The sequence below is a fragment of the Corvus moneduloides genome, chromosome 2 (assembly GCF_009650955.1).
Source record: "Corvus moneduloides isolate bCorMon1 chromosome 2, bCorMon1.pri, whole genome shotgun sequence".
Classification (NCBI taxonomy): Eukaryota; Metazoa; Chordata; class Aves; order Passeriformes; family Corvidae; genus Corvus; species Corvus moneduloides.
The window spans coordinates 47,673,873-47,693,420 of NC_045477.1; the positions used below are offsets into that span (position 1 = coordinate 47,673,873).

At 39.0% G+C, this 19,548-nt stretch overlaps 1 protein-coding gene across 5 annotated transcripts in view; it reads right to left on the reverse strand.

Moving 5' to 3' along the window:
• Positions 1 to 19,548, reverse strand: part of ATP8A2 (ATPase phospholipid transporting 8A2) — a 320,810-nt gene that overhangs the window by 264,478 nt on the left and 36,784 nt on the right. For 4 of the 5 annotated variants that reach the window (XM_032099453.1, XM_032099455.1, XM_032099456.1 and 1 more), the window contains 4 exons: positions 7,269 to 7,368; positions 6,565 to 6,663; positions 5,701 to 5,746; positions 1,459 to 1,499 (listed from right to left, as the gene is read on the reverse strand). In XM_032099453.1, coding sequence (XP_031955344.1) covers positions 1,459 to 1,499; positions 5,701 to 5,746; positions 6,565 to 6,663; positions 7,269 to 7,368 — 286 coding nt within the window. Of the gene's footprint in view, positions 1 to 1,458; positions 1,500 to 5,700; positions 5,747 to 6,564; positions 6,664 to 7,268; positions 7,369 to 19,548 lie in introns of those variants that run through there. The other variant, XM_032099457.1, reaches the window with a different exon arrangement.

Genomic DNA, 19,548 nt, shown 5'->3' on the forward strand with positions numbered 1-19,548 from the left:
AAGTATCAAGGTTTTCTTCTATTCCTTATCTGTATTACTTACATACCAAATCATCACTATCATTTTCCCTTAATTCTCATTAGATGCACTGCTTGTACTAGCAAGTAGTATCATCCCTATGGATCGATAATATAATCCTGACCTACAGTTACATGAGAGATGCAGAGTTCTGAATTCTGGAATACTTTGTCTCCTCCTACACAGGCCTAAGACTTTCCAGCACCTTGAGTTAGTCACACATGCATGGGACTTTCATTATAAAAAGAGTAAAGCAGCACTTTCAAAACAGTAAACCAGGTTTGCCTGATAAGCATGAGGCTGCTTAATGCCAATGCACCACTGAGAGTCTGAAATGGGCTTAAAATACTTTTAAGACATTAATTTATAAAAATGGAAACAGATGGTATGTTTGAACAAGCAGATTCGTTAGTTTTACTCAGATACCACGAAAAATAAATTCCCTACCACTTTCAGCATTAAAAAAAAAAAAAAAAAAAAAAAAAAAAAAAAAAAGTCAGAAGCCTTAAAGTGATCATACAGAACTGTTATTCCTTAATAATAAATGCAAGCCTGGACAATATGCAGGTACAGACACAGGTCAATTCAAGAAGTGCCTAAGGGTATAAAAAAACCCCAGATTCCAGGCTCGACCTTCATCTTTCAATTCACTGTCCTCTCTACAAAAATAGGACTTGGAACAGCATAAACAGGAACCAACATTAGCCATCAGAATCCCCGGCAATTTTCAGTTTCTTCTATAGCCTAACACTTCAGCAGGATTGCTTTTAGGTGTCTTGAGACTGATCTCATTCCTCAGAGGTTTTAAAAGGGTGTACGTTCTCCTCAATTACTAGATAAGAGGGCTAATTTTATCCTTTAAAAGGCATTAAGAGCCACAACTAGATCGATACATCCTAAGGCATTTCAGCAACTTCCAGGTCTCAGAAATAAAGCTAACCAGACCCTGGCCAAGGGCTTCACAGAACATGGGTCCCAAGTGCCTCAGGCAGCAACAGAGCTTGTGTTTCTTACTTGAGCAAGTAGCTTACTAATTAGTCTCAAAGCCTAGGGACTTTTCAGCACAGCCAGGAAAGTAAGTCTCTGTTAGACTTGCAGGGGAGGTACAGCATTGCAGTGAAAGTTACTCTTCCAGGTGGACTAAAAACAAAACACTGTTTACAGTTTACTTATTAACTGCACAAGCAAAAACACAACAGTTCATTAGCTTTTGACTGTAACATAGTACCAGGATTAAAAAATGGGTACTCAGGTGCCTTGCTCAGGGCAATTTTGACTACTGGAAGAGAAAGGATCCCTCCCACCCCCCCTGCATCCAGTGACAGAGAATTCTCATGTAGTATACTTTGGTTCTAAGCCTCCTAATTAATTCCGGCAAGAGTAATTCTTGAACACTTGCTTTCCCTCCCTCCCTCCCTCCCATCCTCAGGTTTTATTTACCTCTTTCCACATAATGTTCTGCCACATCCCATTTCTTAGAACTGGAAAGAAAGCTTAAAGTTAGATTACACCATCAAAAAATCCTGATTCAGACAAATTTCAAAACAACTGTATCAGCAGTAGCAAACACTGATCACAATAGGAACTAACACAAAAATGAGAAATGTGTTTTTCAGAAGCTGGAACTTCTTTTGTTCACAGCTGTAGGTATGTGAATCCAAGAATGAGGAAGAATTTGCCCTTCATATTTATATAATTTTTATCACCTGCCAGACAACAGCTGGTGGCCTGATTTCTTCGTGGCACTGTTTCATACTAACATGCAGATGGGCAGCATTGTTTCTTGTTTTGGAAATGACCTTCCTTAAAACAAAGGGTATTACTGCCCACTGTCAATCAGTATCAGGAAGCACCTTTACTTTGTGTATGATTTACCACAGAATTTTCAAATCTCATCTTTTTCCTTGCATTTTATTCATAATATTTTGACTCTGGCACATCCAACGTCACCCATTACCAACAGCCCATATAAATCTGAAGCTTAACTGCCAAGCAGGCTCAAAGCCCTACTGAAAAGCGACAATTAGCTTTTGCAGAAGGAGGATCCTAACTGATGAAGTTCACATTGAAACAAGAAAAAGAAAACAAGGTGCTAAAAAGACCTTGGTTTCTGTAGTGCTCCAGTTCTACGCTGCTGTCTTAACACACTCATTAGTCATTTACCCTGCACCATGCCTTTCCACCCAAGCACCTCCTCTAGGTGATTCTACACATACTTAATACTACTCCACCAAAACAGTAAAGTCAAATATGCCCAATTATTGATGAGTAACCCAGTCCAGTCCAGGTCAGAACACAGCAAGTTCACCTTCACTGAAAGCAGCTGCAGCCAGTCTTCAAAGGTGCTCAAAAAGTGCAGCGTGCAACAGATCAAAGTTGAAGAGGTCAGTCCCCTACTTTGAATACGAACAATCTTCTCCTCAGCTCTATGCAATTCGTACATGTGGCTCATTTGAAAATAATACCACACTCTCAGAATAAAATTCTGCTGAATACAGCCTTGACCATCCTACCCAGGATAGGCCACTCCACAAACAAGAATGCAAGACTTGTCAGAACAGATCAAGCAGAAGAAACCCATTTCTCGACTCCTGTCCTCAGGCCACACATGGAAGCACTGAATCCTGATATTTAATATTATAGTGAATGGATTGCAGTGAACTAAAGCATTTATCAAAAAATGGGTGGGCAGCAACAGAAGTGCTGCCAGTGATGTATCTAAAAACTGCTGAGCTTTCAACCAAACAAGTACAGGCAGTTTAAGGGCAGAACAGTTTTGGTGCACCACTTCTCTCCCTCATACACACTGCTCTTGAACTGAGCTCTGCTTAGTTCAGAGCTCAGGAGAAAGCCTGAATCCAGAATCTCAAGTGAAAACAAAAATACCTGTGGCCTTGACTCAAAACTCAAACCCTCAGAGAGGAGCTGCAACAGTCAGCATTCTCCTGTGCCATGGTTTAGACAGCTCCCTTTTCCACCAGAAAATTTTGGACACATTTCAGTAAACATTCAGTTGACATTGTTTTATGTTCACACACAAAGGTATTTTGCAGCTTCAAGTGCTTTGGACTTGGTCTAGTAAGCAATTTACTCTAGAAAACAATTTCACTCTCAATGCTTACTGAAATCAATTTAGCAATTAAAATTAAATAGCCAAGCAAATTACTGAAGCTATTTTCTTACTGTTCTATTACTGAACTATTTTCTTTTAAACTCATAATCCCACAGTCTAAAGAGAAAGCTTCCATTAGACATAAAACAGTTCAGAAATTTTGGGGTTGTGATTTCGCACCTCCTACTCTGCTTAACCCAGTTTTGTAGGAGTACTCAAAAGGACAGAAAAGGACAGGTCTTCTCTAGAATATTTATAGGAGGGTAAAATGGATGAATTATTCATTGTCAAAAGATATTTGGTTAAAGTAACAAAGGACAAGTACCTAAAAAGACTGCTCTAACTCAAAAAGAGAGTTTCAATTTAAACCTCCTATCTAGGGCTTTCCAACACCAAAACCCAGTTCTGGATCTAGGAATTCATGCTGTCATTCACATCCAGGTATGTAGGGCCATTTGAAGTGAGGCTCCTGAAGGGTAAGCATCTCCCATCAGTCTTGTTCCAGAGTTTGCTAGCCCTGTGCTTGTCTACTATTTGAGCTCATCCCATACAATATTAAATGCTCATTACTTATTCTGTTATTTGATAATGGGAGGATCAATACATCAGAACAGTTACTACTGAGCTCTCTATGCAATACACTGCTCAGGGGCTTCACTTTGAATTATATGGAGTCTGGTTCCTATATTCAATGTCATCACATGAAGCCATCCAAGACATAAAACACTGGCTCAGAGCCTAAATACACTCCAGGTCCTAATGCAAATGTACAGTGCTCACCTGGGACAGAACTTTTGAACTTCTTTTTTAAAGGGAATTTAATTCCTACATACCAAAGCCACTCTGCAAAGCAAACTGATGTTTTTAATGGTAAATTTAATACAGGAAATGCAGTTTGAAGATACACTACTGCTCTAGAAAACTAAACAAGATAAATGCAAAGCCTACATGACTGCTGCTGCAGTAAGCAACTGGCCATTGCAGGCAGTTGAGTTCAGGACACAGGCAAGCAGACAGCAGGTATTTGCTTCCCAGTGAGTTCAAATGCTCTTCACACTGAATGCATTGATTAGACACCACTCAGCTAAAAGAGGAACCTAAAGGCACACAGAGAATCTAAATTTAATTCATCTTAATTCCACTCTGAACTTAAGTTATCTTTTCATTCTGGTAATATATGTCTCAAGAATAAGCCTCTTTAGCCTTCCTCTTAAGAAGTAGGAGGATAAAGTTTTAAGTATCAGATTGAAAAATTATTTAGAGCATTCAAAGGTAAAAAAATAAAATCTGAACTCAAATAGTTTTTCAAGTGCTAAGTTCCACTTAGCTCCATTAGAACAGTTTGTGTTCTTTAAGGTTGTCTCTCCACAATTACTGCGACAAACTTCACTTGAAGTGTTTGTTGGCACACATTCTCTACCTACAACTGAATTATAACTGCTTCTGCAACCTCTGAAAGGACCATCTTTCGTATTACCTATAACAAGGCCTGTTGTGTTACAGACACTTAATTGCCAATTGCTTAAGACTAATACAGTGTTCTTGCACTTGAAACATCTTCCCAGGCTCTTGTAGAGACATCACCTAGGAGAACTGATAAAGCAATGCTTTTTGATGTGTATTAATATACAATCTTAATGATCAACCCAAATTTTAAAGCACCAAACTCAGTAAAAATAACAGGCATAATGTTTGCAGGACTATCTGAAGCATGGAGCTAGCAGATTGCTCACTTCCCCATGTTCCTTTAAGTGCTCCTCTAGCTTTTGACACCTCAGGTGTTTGTGCTTGGGAGGGAAGGGCTCTACTCAGAGCTCAAGTCCCTGTATTCCCATTTCACCTGCACATTTGCACAGAGGAGCAGAAGTGAAGCTGCCCAACACAGGAATATGGAGCTGCCCTGACCATGGCACAGGACAATCACAGGGTGACCACTGACAAGCTCTTCCTATTTTCTGCACAGGTTTTCAGTTAAGGGAGGTGAAGAAAATGACTGATGTCTTCAGGTATACAGTGCCAAGTGCTGTCCATACATTAGGGATACATGTAGGCATTCAGTGGATATCAGTGTTATATTCTCTTTCAGTGACACTTCTGGAAAGCAAAGCTACTAAATCTCCAGACTTCCTATATTTACAAGGCAGCAGCATTTACAAAAATGACTTAAAATTCTTCTGACAGCAGCTTTTAATGTTTCAGGGGGTTGTTGGGTTTTTTTTAGTTTTGGATGTTTTGGTTTTGGGTTTGGTGTTAGAATAATCAGGATGGAGATTGGTAGGGAAAAAATTGCTTGGTTTTCTTGGAGGAGCTGAGAATTATGTGACTTTGGACAACCTTGAAATTACATGAACTTATAAATTCTAATAATCCTCCCAATGCCTCACCCTTAAGTGTCAGACCATCAATCATCAGTCTGAAACATTTGGCAAAGTAAAATCCTAAATTACTGGTAAGTACCTAGTACACAAGGTATGCATTCCTCGTCATCACGACAGTTAAAGCAATAGAATTGTTCAAAAGTAAGCATTCACTATTTGCATTTTAAATACTTACAGACTGTTCAGTCTTACCTACTGTTTTCTTTTTATTCACTGCACTGTCTGCCTTATGCCTTTTCTGTAAGGAAACAAAACATTTCATTACACCTCATTACACTTCATCACAAATTCCAAAACCATTAGAGCTAAAAATACGACCAATTGCAAGATGATACATTGGGTCCTTTTTTGTCTTTATGGGATTTTTTTGTTTGTTTTAAAGTCACAGATCATCTAAATCCAAATGGTTTGCAGAAGAGTATAATTATAAACTTCAAAGTGAGAGTCCCCATGCTGGAAGTGAGGCTCAAACCTGTATTAATGGCAAAAAAAATGCCTCCAAAGCTGGGTTTTTTTTGAAGAAAAACAAAATGAACAATAAGGACCATTTAGATGGTAGACATACTATAAATTCCACGTGCTGTTGTTTAGACTGATATCCAAATGATTTTATTCACCAGTACTTTGCAAAGCAGAAAGACCTCGTTCTGACAAAGTATACAAGCAAGTTAGTGCAGGTTTTCCCCAAAACATTCTGCTCTGTCCTCAAGTTGCTTGCATTCCCCCAACCCCCATTTTCAAGACCATCTTAAAGGGCCACATATTTGTCAGGACTCTACAATGTCTTTCCAGTAAAAGCATTAAGTTTGAAGAGGGAGAAACAAATGTCCTGATTTCTACTGTTTTCTTGCACACCACCTATAATGAAAATACTTATTTATCTCAGTGTGTTACAGAAATTCTAGTCAAGTTAACAGCTTTGAAAGTCAAAAGGATATTTTGCTGTTGTTGAGCAATGACTCAATAGACTTCAGAGATGCACGGCTTTCTGGCATTTTATAGCTTTTTGTTGAAACATTTGGTCTTTAGCACAACCTTCCCCATAATCATACTCACATAGTCTTCTATGATTTCTTTGATGCCAGCAACTGTCAAAATAAATAGCAATGGCACCAAGGTGGTATATCTTCCTGTTGGAGAGACATCTGGAATTTGCTGTGAACAGAGGGAAAAAAGACCCATTTTCTATTTGTATTTAAAATTAATTTCCTCTACATTTAGAATTTTATGCAAAGCTCTCAGAAGAGAGAACACAAGGTTCTCTGACTTGCTGTCTGATTTGTGCCTGACAGACATGCAATTTCTGTGGGCAAACTAACCTACAGTCTAGGTAGGTTTGAAGAAACTATGCCATAAAGTTAAAAGATACTGTTGTTGTACATGCCTTTTATTCTAATTCTCCTCTCTTTACAAGAAAATTATACAAATTATATAATTCACATGGAAGCAGTGATAACCTGGACTACCTAAACAGATAGCAGTTTCACAAGAATTCACACATTCTTTTCTAACTATGGTCAATAGCTCCATGTTTTATGACACCACTTATTTTAACTTATTAAGAATAAAAGAGGCTTGACTTTACAAACTACATTGAAAGAAGTCTCTGTCTTCCAATTTCAATTAGCAACTACATACCTCATTAATATTACTGTTAAAGTAAGTTTAATAATTTCTTTGCAGTTAAGCATAACAACAGAAATAACTTTTACTGCATTATCATTTCATTTTATAAACAAGGCAAAGCAATAAAACAATACCTGCAGTAAGGCAATGAAGAGGAAGAATGCATTTGCAGCTTTTCTTATCTGCTCATACAGGAATCGAGGTAGAAATGTCACCACGCTGTACTTGGCTGTGCTACAGGGTAGAAGATTTTTATCTTAGTACTTCATCAGAATATCAGGCAGGGATCACGACCAAAAAGTCTAAAAGCCAGTATTAGAAAGCAGTTCAAAGATAACAAAGTAAAGATAGATTTAGAATATGGAGGAAGTAGCTGTTTCAGTTATGATAAGGAGCTGTACCAAACACAAGAGGTATCACAGACCCAGAAGGCCCTTGGGCACACTTTTATCACTGGTACCTCTGTTATTGGATGAACTATCAGAGAATTTACCATCCACCCAAATTTCAACACCATGAACAGGCAAGCTTTCATTTCAGTTCCAAGCACTTGATGAGGGGCTTACCCCTCGTCAAAACATGGAATTTAAATGTTGGAGGAGGCAGGGTTGAATGAGAGAAATTAGAAATTCTGCACTGCATTTTTAAAATGCCTCATTTCCCATTTCAGAACAACTTACGCTCAGCTATGAATAATCCTCCAGAACAATACACACTTTTTCAGATTAATGTTTTCTGGCTTTTTTCCTATTTATATCTATACACACACACACACACATATATATATAAATATTGTAACTAACATACATATAACTGAATTGTAACTACTATTTCTTCTGCCTTAAAAAAAACCATATTGCACTAACTAGCCTTAATCACCTATGTAATACCTTGTCATCTTCACATCAAATCCATAATGGGCATAAATACAACTTCAGGAGAAAAGTATCCAAATTGACATGATAATTTAACTGTCAGCATAGAACCTTCACCTACTAAACTACTGACCATCAGCATGAGTTGGAGATTTAACAACTGAGCACTTGCAGCTCAGTATGCCTTGCAAAGGCCCAACAAGCAATGACAGGAATTTTGAGGGATCGTTTTGTTTGGTTGCTTTGGTTTTGGTTTCATTTTGGGGTTTTTTGTTTTTGCTTTGTTCAGGTTTGGGTTGGTTTTTTTTAACGAAGTCTTGTATTTCCAAGGAACCGAGAACACCAGGATACTTCTTTCAAGAAAAAAAGAAAAATTGTTTTCCAATTCCTGTTTTACTGAAGTTTCCTAGCAGTGCCAAGACTACCTTTCCACTAAGTCTAGTCTTCTCTTTCCCACCAATAAGCCTTCCAGATCAACTGAAATGCACGGCATCACTGTTCAGCAATCATAAAGAACTACGACAACCAAATGCTTTAGCCACATGATCTGCCTTTCACAACAGGCTGCTGCTATGCATGAAACTCTTACTACCTTGATCCACAAGCAGCTGAGTTCAGTGGGGTTCTCCTGCCTCTGCATGGACCAGGTTAGAGAACTACATTCTCCAGCCTATTTGCTTTAGCCACTTTCTTCCCCTTCTTATCTGCTTCATCCCCACCTCCAAGCCATCTAACCACACACTGTTGCATCTTTCAAAATCAAACAGTAACAAGATGTAACATGGCTCAGTTTGTTATAAAAAGCTCTATTTTGAACACTAGAGAAGAATTAGTGTGGTAAGTTAAAAAAACCAAGACCAATTAAAAAACAATTAAGATGCATCTTATCTTGGGAACTTGCCTCATTTCCTCTTCAACCAACTGCAAATCTCATTCTATTGCTACTATTGCTCACCAGAATAAAGTACTTAAATACTCAATATTGTACAGAAATTTCAGGTGGTTGGACTTTATCCTGGCTCACATCTACTAAGCCAACTGAGTGAAATCATACATCCAGGTTTAAAGCATGTAACATAGTCCAGTTTTTATATAAATGAAGTTACTTCCTTCAAGTGCTGTTAATTCCTTCCAACTCTACGTATTTTTTGTTTTAAGCAACATTTGCTTGGTCTCGTGTAATAATCTTCCTTTAGCACGGAACTTAATTAAACACACGTCTCAGAATTACCTTGTGACTTAAAAACATGGGTTAATCAAGTTCACGGTTTAGACCTAGAAGTGAATTCTCCAAGAAGTACTAATTAGACATCAAGCAACTACAGATTTTATATCAGAATAGTATTCCTCTAGGTATCACATTGCTATGATTATACTAACACAAGAATTTGACTGCAACCAAGCTGAAACATTTATTAACACCATTCTACCACATACCAACTTTACAGCTAGCTGGCTCAAACATGATTCTTAACTCTAACAATTCTGTTAATGCCAACACAGTAAGGCTCTTTTGAAAGAGGTTTGTACATACTAAGTCACTGCATGTATTCTGTTGCTTAAGTAACTTGACAGATGTCTACAGAAAATGGGTACAGCTCTAATTAGAGGCAGGCACAGTCAGCTGTTACCATACGGACCAGAAACAGCAACCACAAGTATGCATAAAAAGCAGATACATGTCATTATTCATAAAGAAAACTTCTTACAAAAACCTTACTAGTAGTCTAAGCTGGGCAGGAGCATTCAATTGATTTGGCTCCAAATAACAGTTCTTTAAATGATAAATACAGTATTTATTTTTATATAATACTAAAAAAGCCTTGTGCTCCCTCCCAACAGGTAGATGTGTTAAAACTTCAGGATAATCAAAGCTCAGGAAAAGTTAAAAATCTACAGATGAACAGGTAGAAAATTCAGTCAGCTCACTCATAGCACAGTTTTGGTCACTAAAAAAAAAATAACTGGCAGGTTAGCTCTCTGACCAGCCCCAATCAGAGCCATCTTAACTCCAAGAATACAAAGTCTCCAGCTCACAGAACAGGTTGAGGCAGGTAGAGGAGGGAACCACGAGGGGGAAAACAAACAACAAACTAGTTTCTCCTAAAGCGAGAGCTGTAAACTATGCAAATCTTGCTTAACTACACAAATTTAAACGTTGAACAGGTGTGCAAACACTAAAAGTGGTGTCTCCTCTACACCTGCAAGTTAATTCACATAAGTCATGTTTCAAGTTACACCACTGTGCAAGTCAGGAGGAACAGTACCAAACCCTGCTAAACAAATGAATTTAGATACACCTGACTACAGCTGAGTCTGGCCCCACTGTTTCTACAGCAATGCAGAGGTTTTCCTGAAAGCAATCACTGTATAAATTGGAAAAAATTAGTCATTCACATACTTTAACTCATTACCGTATTAGTGCAAGTATTACCTAGTTATTTTAGTAGCACTCAAATGAAAAGTAGCAAACAGTGCACTGAGAAACTCAGTAGCAGCTTTCCAGTATAGTCCCTTTAGCTATTCATACCTAATTCTTGCACAACCACTCCCATTATTGCCCTTTCCCCCCTTTCCCAAAAACATTTTATAAAGTCAAGTTTTATTTTTCTGAATAATACTTGAAGAGGCAAAGGCTGTCAGTAAGAGAGGCAGAGCAGTTACTTCCTTGAGACATGTATGTGTGCTGGCGACATGCAGCTGAACACAGCTCTGCACTTTTCCAGGCAGCCATCTAGTGCACTTCCACCCCTTCCTTCAGACGGCAACTCCAAGATGAACTTCACCTTCAGGATAATCATGATTAAGAAAATGGGACCTCCTTGAGATACATGGAGTCCCATTTCCAGCAGTCACAAGAACAACAAACTGCCTTTTCCTAGACAGCATTCACACAAACCTACTCATGCCACAGTTCACATACTTGAAATACTCTCCAAGAGCCGAAGAATGAGTATCACCTCATGTTGGTGCTGTTAACACACATCAATTTGCAGGAACAATTTCTAAGAAAGCCAGGCACAGACACCTGAACCACATCAAAGTGGCTGTGTAATTAAAGTGAATGTTACAGACTTGAACTCTTAGAGCAAACAGGCTTTGTTTTCATTAACATGTACAAAAGGTCAGATGCCTGGTAACAGAGAAGGAAGAGAAAAACCCCAGAAAACCCAAGATGATCTGCTTGACTTAAGAGCTCAAATACTGTCTTTAGCAGAGTGGTGTTTGCATGCTAAAGTCCTGCCAGGCACACAACACTTAATAGCAAGACTGACATCAGCATGTGAGGCTCTGCTAAAGCTTTCAAGTACAGGAGTAGTATGACAAGCTACCTCCAGGCAGTCACCATTGCAGCAGGAGGCACAGCAGCAACCTTTACATATTTGTAGAGATATTAACAGAAAAAACAACACTCAGTTATTACACTGAGTACAGAGAAAGCCCATTTATAGGAACATCTCACCAACAAGCTGCTCCCATGTAGAATACTGAGGAGGTGGTTCTAAAGCCAAGTGTCACAAACAAGGTTCTTAGCAGTTGCATGAGTATGACAGTGAAAGGTCATCTACCTCCTCGCACATAGGGAAGATGGTGTACTTTCTTGAAACGTGCTAAAGAGACAAAAATCAACTTGTTTACAAATTCCCCAAAAATACATCATGAGGGCTTATTAGAAGCAATTACTTACATGCTTATGAAATGATTATTGGTTGACTGAAAATTAGGTCCTAAATACCCACTGTTGGTTTTTATAACAGGAAGCAATTTCTGCCTGAACCAATGCAGTCCTCAATTCAATCGAAGGGCCTTGCTCTGTCAGATGAGTCCTCAAGACTATAGTTCTTACAGAGGAAGACTCCAGCCAGCAAGGCTTTCACTGCTCTGTTCATGGCTGTACGCTTCTGTCAGCCAGGAAAAGGGTATGTGGTGCTTAAACACTCCAGACAGTTTGAGACAGTCCCTGAGCTCAGGGCAGAGCAGAGGAGTGTGAAAGGAGCAGGACTTGCTCTTGCAGAGTAAAAAGTGCAACAACTTGAATACTGCAAGACATCATTGCTTGAAGCTCACCAAAGCAAGACAAAAAAACCCGGAGTGATCACATTACATCTGTCACCCAGCTCTGGAACAACCACTGTCCAAGCACATATTTTGTTTCCATCTTTCCCTGCACTCTGCTAGAGTTTCTCCATAATAGTGGAGACATTTTATATATACAAGTTCATATATTGTCAAAAGAAGAAATGGGTTTAAGGGACATTCTTCTGCTTAGCTACTGAAACATCAAATCCTGAAAGATTTCCCAACAAAGCTGCAGCAAAACTGTAGAAGATGAATCTGTTGTCTGAAATTATCCACACAGACAATGAAACTGATTGAGAGTATTCAAATGCATTAGAATGAATCAATTTTAACTTTGACTGAGAACAACTATAGCAGCTTCCAGCTGAAGAAAACTTATCAGTGGGATAGTTTTCATCTCAAGCACCTCACCACTTCCCCACATTCCTTATTTCTTCATTTATAGTATGGGCTTCCACCAGAAGCAACTAAAGGCACCACTCTTTGGAAAACTCCTCCTTCTCCTCGTTTGTTACAGGTAGAACTGATCACATCTTAGAATCCCTGAGCCCTCTTTTCTCAAATCATACGATTTAGGGGAAAATTATTGTTTCATACACATTTAAAAGAGTCAGGACATATCAACCCAGCCCACTAATTTCCCTGCAGGTCAAGTTCCATTAGAACTTGTTTTATAGGGGCCACAATGGTTTGGGTCTGCTGCAATTTAACAAAACTTTTCAGAACAGTTTATTCGAGTTAAATTCAAGGTTTCATAGACAAATTATGAACAAAAAAAAAAAGCAGACAGTTGTCAGCTAGATAACCAGCCACTAAGGCTGAGGAGTGTTTTAGACAAGGGAGAAACTAAATTAGCACAGACATTGCAGATCATTCTCACATCACTATTTTCTGGTCATGCACATCTGAGTGTTGCATCCGACATCAACACCTAGTAAAATGGTAGGGCGCTAAGGGCAATACTCAATGGTTACCATTGCTTGAGCAGGCAAGTAGTGCTATCTACCCTCATGCACAAGCTCCATTTCAGGAGCAAGATGATCAGGCTGACAAACCCAGCCTGGCTGAGCTACCTGTACTTCCTCCCAAGCTGCATCAGCAACGAGCTTATCTTCAAGTGCTTCAACTCAGCTGCTCTCCTTACACAGACCACTGTTAAGACAGAAGTACCTGAAAATGCACTATGAACTCTTGTCCACTGAAGCACAACAATCCCATTACTTTCTAGTTCATTAGGATCACCTCCTAACCATGCAAGGATTTTTTAGAATTTCTGACCTGGAGTACCTTATTCCAAACTGCCCCAGTATCAGCAGCCCTACTGCCATACACAGCTAGTAAAAGACTGCAACAAATAATGTAATTGATGTTAATTACAAAAGCAAATATTACTTCCACTAGGAAAGTCTCCTACAGTAGTGCAGTCTTAATACAGAGTAGGCACTGCCACAACTGCTTATGCTCAGTTTAGCGTGAAAACCAGACCACGTGTCACATTTAATAGAAGCAAGAGCACTTTTGCTTCAAAATCCAGTACCTTGGAGGCTTTTCCTAAAGCACGCAAACAGAAAAGGCCTTTCCATGAGTTCCCTATTCATTAAATCCCTACAAAAAGGGGAACAGATTCCTGACTGGTTTTCAGTAATAAATACATTAAACAAAGACTGTTTAGAAACAGTACTAAAAGCTCTGAAGGCATGATATTGTTTCAGCATGCGTGCGAGCTCATCACTACAGTAATACATCCTTGCTTTGCAGTAGCCCCGCTGGCAAGCACAACTCAATAAAAACAGGGCTGACCAGCACAGTTAACCTCAAAATTCTACTGTCTAATAAAGTAAGTTTAGTACCACATTTAGTTGCTGTGCAAACACAAAATAGCCTTCACATAAACACAGAGCATTGATATGAAGATGGCTAAAAAAAATACCAAACAAGTCACACAAGCTAGCTAGCTGTCTAAAAGCCAGAGTGCTAGCTTCAGTTTTAAAGCAAATTTTAAACTCTAAATGTCACCACAACTTAAGCAGTGTTTATTTTAGTGACAAGCAGGGGGCTGGTAGAAGAAATTAATATTTAGTCTGTCTTGGGAGAAATGTAATTATCTTCACAACCCACAGAAACTATGTGGAATGCAGTTATTACACTTCTTAAACTCTACTTAGGTCCACTTGAGATAAACTTGCTCTTCCACCTTTTTCTACAGACCACTAGCAGCCAGGGAGACTCAAAAAGAGAAAAAGGGACCCAGTTTAATTCACCTGCTGTGTTGCTACTGCTGATTTATGAAATTTATCACGCCAAAAGCCACCAGAACAATTTCAGGATACCAGAGAGCTCAGCACACAGCCGGTGAAAGGGCACTAGAACTCCCATATCTGTGGTTGTTTTTCATCCAGACATTTCATCTAGGCAAAATTCAACAATTAAACTGTCCAGGGGTTCTTGGCCCTAGGAATAGCCCAAGACCAAAAATGCAGCAGCTACAAATACACTGGTACAATCTCTATACACAACACAAGCATACAGTAACAGGTACTTTTAGTGAATTTTAATGGCTAAAATAATCATTCTGTAGCTGTACCCAAGCCTTTTTCATTGTGATAGATTCCAGTATCAGCAACAGCTACACTGCAGGAAACAAATTTTTGCTTATTTAAAAAAATATGTTACACTAAATACTTTTTTTCACTTAAAATAGTATCTACCTAAAACTAAAAAGAGTTAAAGGATTAGTTTAACACATGATTAGACTTGCAGCATTCAGATTATAATAATACATCCCTTCTTCGAAAAATTTCAAAATGCTGTTCTGCAGTCAGGCAAGCAATCTGTTCACATGACAACAGAAGAGTATTTGAAATGTAATACTAACACAATAAAACAAATGGCCAGTGCCTGAATTCTACTGAGAATAAACTGAACAGAAATAGAGGCATTTTTACCTGAAGAACATGGATACATTTTGGTGCAAGATGAATGCTGGGTTACACCACTATGTGCAGAGAAATTCACCTGCACGTAGCAGACTACAATCCACACTTTCAACCAGGTCGTAGCAAACACTACTCGGGTTACAAGGGTCAGTACTAATGAGTTAGTGATACCAGCAACTCCTGTTTCACCATTGAGAACCTCCCCACACCATCAAAAAGCATGAACGCCTCTAAATCACAACTGACCTTCTACAGTACCCACACACAAAAGCCAATAAAGCAATGCACTTGGCTTCATTTAATACAACACACATGAAATTAAAGGAAGAATAAAGATTGTGTTTGCAGTTTTGTCACCAGCAAGCATCATGCAGACACTGATGGGACAGTCTGGGACTACAGATAAACAGGAGTCTGTTTAGTATGGGATTTATGATTATACTAGAAGCCTTGCTACAGTCTTCAGGGATAAATTCCCCAGTGCAAGTGCTTCTGCCTTACGAGACAAGAAATTGATTCTCACCTGTTTACTTGGGTTTTAAGACCCTGTACAGTTTAAAAGTAAACACTCAAGACTTTTTGCTCATTACCTTTTCTAACAGAATTTAACTTTTGCCCGTATGGAAGACAAGTTTCTGAACTGAGGATTTTCTGGATATCAGAATGCAACTTTTAGGACTTCCCCAACAGGTCAAGCCACCAAAGTCTGTTTTGATAAGAAGCTTTCAAGCAAGGCTTTTGGACTCAAGAGCCATTAAAAACAAGTTGAATTTTGCCCTTCCTGAGTGCTGCTGTGCCTGACCTCCCAACTCAAGCCACAAACTGAGACTGAACTTGGGGTCCTGATTCAGATGCAAGTCAGATTTGCACCAGGATGCATTACCAGGCCTGGAACAGAAGAATATTACCTAGAGCAACATTTACAAGAACAGCTCCAATGAGCTTTGAAAATTTGGAGACAATTTCTAATGTCCTTAAAGTTATCTCAGCACACTTGTTCTTCCTGGATGAATAAACCAGAAGTCCAACTTCTTTTGCATCAACATTAACACACACAACAAGTGAGGGGCTCAAATCACTTCATTGGTGATTTTTACTGCATGCACTGAAGAAATTCCTATTACAGTACTATTATACATTCAGAACAAGCCACTGGTGTCAGAGTAGATTCTTTAAACATCAAGAAACTGAATTTACATGAAAACAAAATTTATAGAACATTCTCACTTCAAGAAAAATGTCCAGTCTTCACTGAGGATACATTTGGAAATGTGTTCATGGCGTTACGTTGGTCATCTCAGAAGTATTAACACAGCATTCAAGCCCCTACCACCACACTCCACCTGTATTCCTTTGGTCTTACAAGGCAATAGGGAAGCTTGTTTCCCATCTTGTTGTGGGCTGACTTTGGCTGGACACTTGGTACTCCCTGATCTGCTCTATCATTCCTCTTCTCAGCAGGACAAAAAAAACCTCATGGGTCAACATAAAAGCAGTTTAATAAAGCAAAGGTCACATAGAGAAGCAAAGGACAATAAAAAAAACTTACTCCCTACTTCCCACTGGCAGGCATGTCCAGCCACTTGACAGGAAGCAGGGCTTCAGTACGCAGAGCGGATGCTCCAGAGCACAAATGTCACAGTAAGTGGCACAAAGCTGTGTAGAGCAACTGGAAATCTCCTCAACATAAATGTTTCATTTCTTACTGGACTTAAATGTACAGAAAGGCTCTGGTTAAACTGACAAGTGTTTAAATTACGTATGCTGAATATGTCAAAACAGGTACTAGTTAGCTTTCGTAAAAGCAAACATTTAATACCGCAGTACAGCTATGTTGCACAAAGTAATAACATTTGTTCATTTTTTACATATGTCAAAGCTTCTAAAATGCTTCAGCTGAAAACAGAACATAACTCACCTTTTAATAAAACGTCCAAAAAGTAACACATACCAAGTTTTTCAAAATGAACAGAGCAGGACTGAAAACAGCTTCTGATGCAGGTAGAAGGGGTGTTTCTACAGATGTAATCACTGCTGCTACAGGATAATAAACAACAGTGACAGCCATATATATGCACGTGTCAAGGGCCAAGCTAAATCCAGCCTGTAACATACAGCACTAAGTTTTGAAATAGTTTGTTACAAAGTTCCAAGAACACAAAAGAAGTTGGCCATTTCTCTGCACCTCCTCATAGTCTCATTTACACCGGAGAGCCTGGGGAAAGAAGAAATGTTTCTTCTTTCTACATCCTCACACTTCAAGACTTCTTAGAGTGTTAATGCCATCTTGCCATCCACTTAATTTTTGCAATAGCACTACACACTACTTAGTGGTATTAAGAGAATTATCTATTTTTCTTAACTTATCCAAAATTAGTTTGTCTTTATGCTCCCACAAACATTGGAACTCGCTTTTACCACTGCTTCTCTACCCACAAAAAGTTAAGCAGCTCAAGATGGTTAGAGCATCTTACACAAAAAGCCTTATCTCTAACCTGCCCTCCTCCATGCTCTGCACTTCCATTTCTTGCTGTATTTTGCTTTGTTTTGAGCAAGCTTTTCACACTACCCTTAATTTAGAAAACTTCCTATGAACATTCACAAATTCCCACTATTATTCAGAGAATCCTTGATGACTACCAAAAATATGACAGTCAGAATTCACGCAATTTAAAATAAGCTGGTTTATTATTTTCAATTCAGTTTTCCACAAGCCCTTATGTACAGGTGTTTACATGCTTACCCAACACCTTGCTCTTGTGGTACACATGCTTCCTAGGGAGACAAAACGTCTGCAAATCCAACAGTAAGAGAAATCCAGTGCTGAATGAAATTCTGAAGCTGAACACAGTTAAGCAAGAAAGTCCAAAAGGCAACAGAGAACTCCAGCTCCTCAAGAGAAACTCCAATATACTGAAGTAACTAAATAACCAACCACTCATACTCCACACAAGGCCTCCTTACTCACATATTACAAGCTCAGATCACCTGTGCCTTCAGTCCCACCAGGCTGGGGGAAGAAAGCTAATCCAGAGGATGGAAAGAGCACAGGCAATGTCTGTCACCCTTTAAAAGTCAAGGGATCAAAGCTTTCTTACTAAGCAGGAGCAAATCATTATAAAGTCAACTTAATTTCCAAGTGACACTAAGGAGCTAAGATTCCTAACCAGGTAATGAAAGTATCTCTACTTTGCTATTACACTACCTGCATTTTGCCCTATCCCTCACAATATTCCTCATGACTCAAAATTTGCCTGTCAAGAGGCAAAGATGCAAAAAGGTAATGAGAAACTTGGACAGCTATCAGGGGATAGCTGCCAGACAGCAATTGGGCCCAACTGCTCTTTAGTAATAGCACTGTCAGGAACAAGTTCCTGGTAGCAGTCACACACTACTTTTCTGTAAGATTTAGCCAGATCAGAACAGAATCCCTTCTGGAAAACCTAAACTACAGGTTCTGCTCTATTCCCTGCTTTTCCTTCTTAAAGCAGAAAAAGCACAAATAGCCTATGCACAGGAAACAGTTAAACTCATCCTTCAGTCAGTCAAGGAAAAATAAAGCAAGAAAACATCCACTGTTTCTACCCACATAGAATAAGGAAGATACTAAGAAAATGTGTCATTTTAATTGCTCCTAAACCACAGACTTTCCCAGACAAGTATGTAACGAGTCAAAGTTGAGGAGAAAACCACCTATAAGTAAGTTGCTGTGATGCCTAGAACACCAGCACCCTTCCAGAGGATATTCTTAGAACTGCCCTTGGTAATACACACAATAAACCAGATAATGGAAATCATCACTTCACAACATGATATAAAACTCCTCTCTTTTCATAAAGGCACTCATTGTGTAAACTGTTCTTTGAACAATAACCCAAACATCTGCATTAATGAACAGAAGCCTGCTAAATAATGCTCCTCCTTAGTCATGACAGGAGCCATCTGTTCATCCAGCTAACCCCAGGCAAGTGTGGCAAGCACCGCCACAACTTGCTCACGTTATGCATCCTCATACTCCATGTTTCAGTCCATGTTATTTGTGTTTCCAAACTACAACAACATGGTATTAATCATACCACTGAAAGTATTAACACACACACACCCCTACATTAAAGGCTCCAAACAGAAAATAAGATTACCTCTGGTCTTCAATTAAAAGACAAAAGTGGACCGTAGCCTTTTACACACAGGGATGCCAGCTTGCGGTTTCTGTAGTCATTCTTGTCCTGCTAGATGTACTTTCTCTTTTCTTCCTTCCTATTCTATACATATATGCTTAGCCTAGTTGTTTTTTCAACCGAACGCTACTTCTTAAGGGGACATTTCATGGAGTTTACTGGATTCTACCCAGAACTCCCACTAAATTTTCATGGCCTAACCTTTGCATCCAGAAATACTTGAGTAGGTCCTCTTACTCCAGAATTCAGTGCCCTACTGAAGTGAACACCTTTTTGTGCATCTTGCCCACGCGGCTCTACCAGCTCCCTGCTCTCACTACTGTCGACAGAAGCAGCTCATCCCTT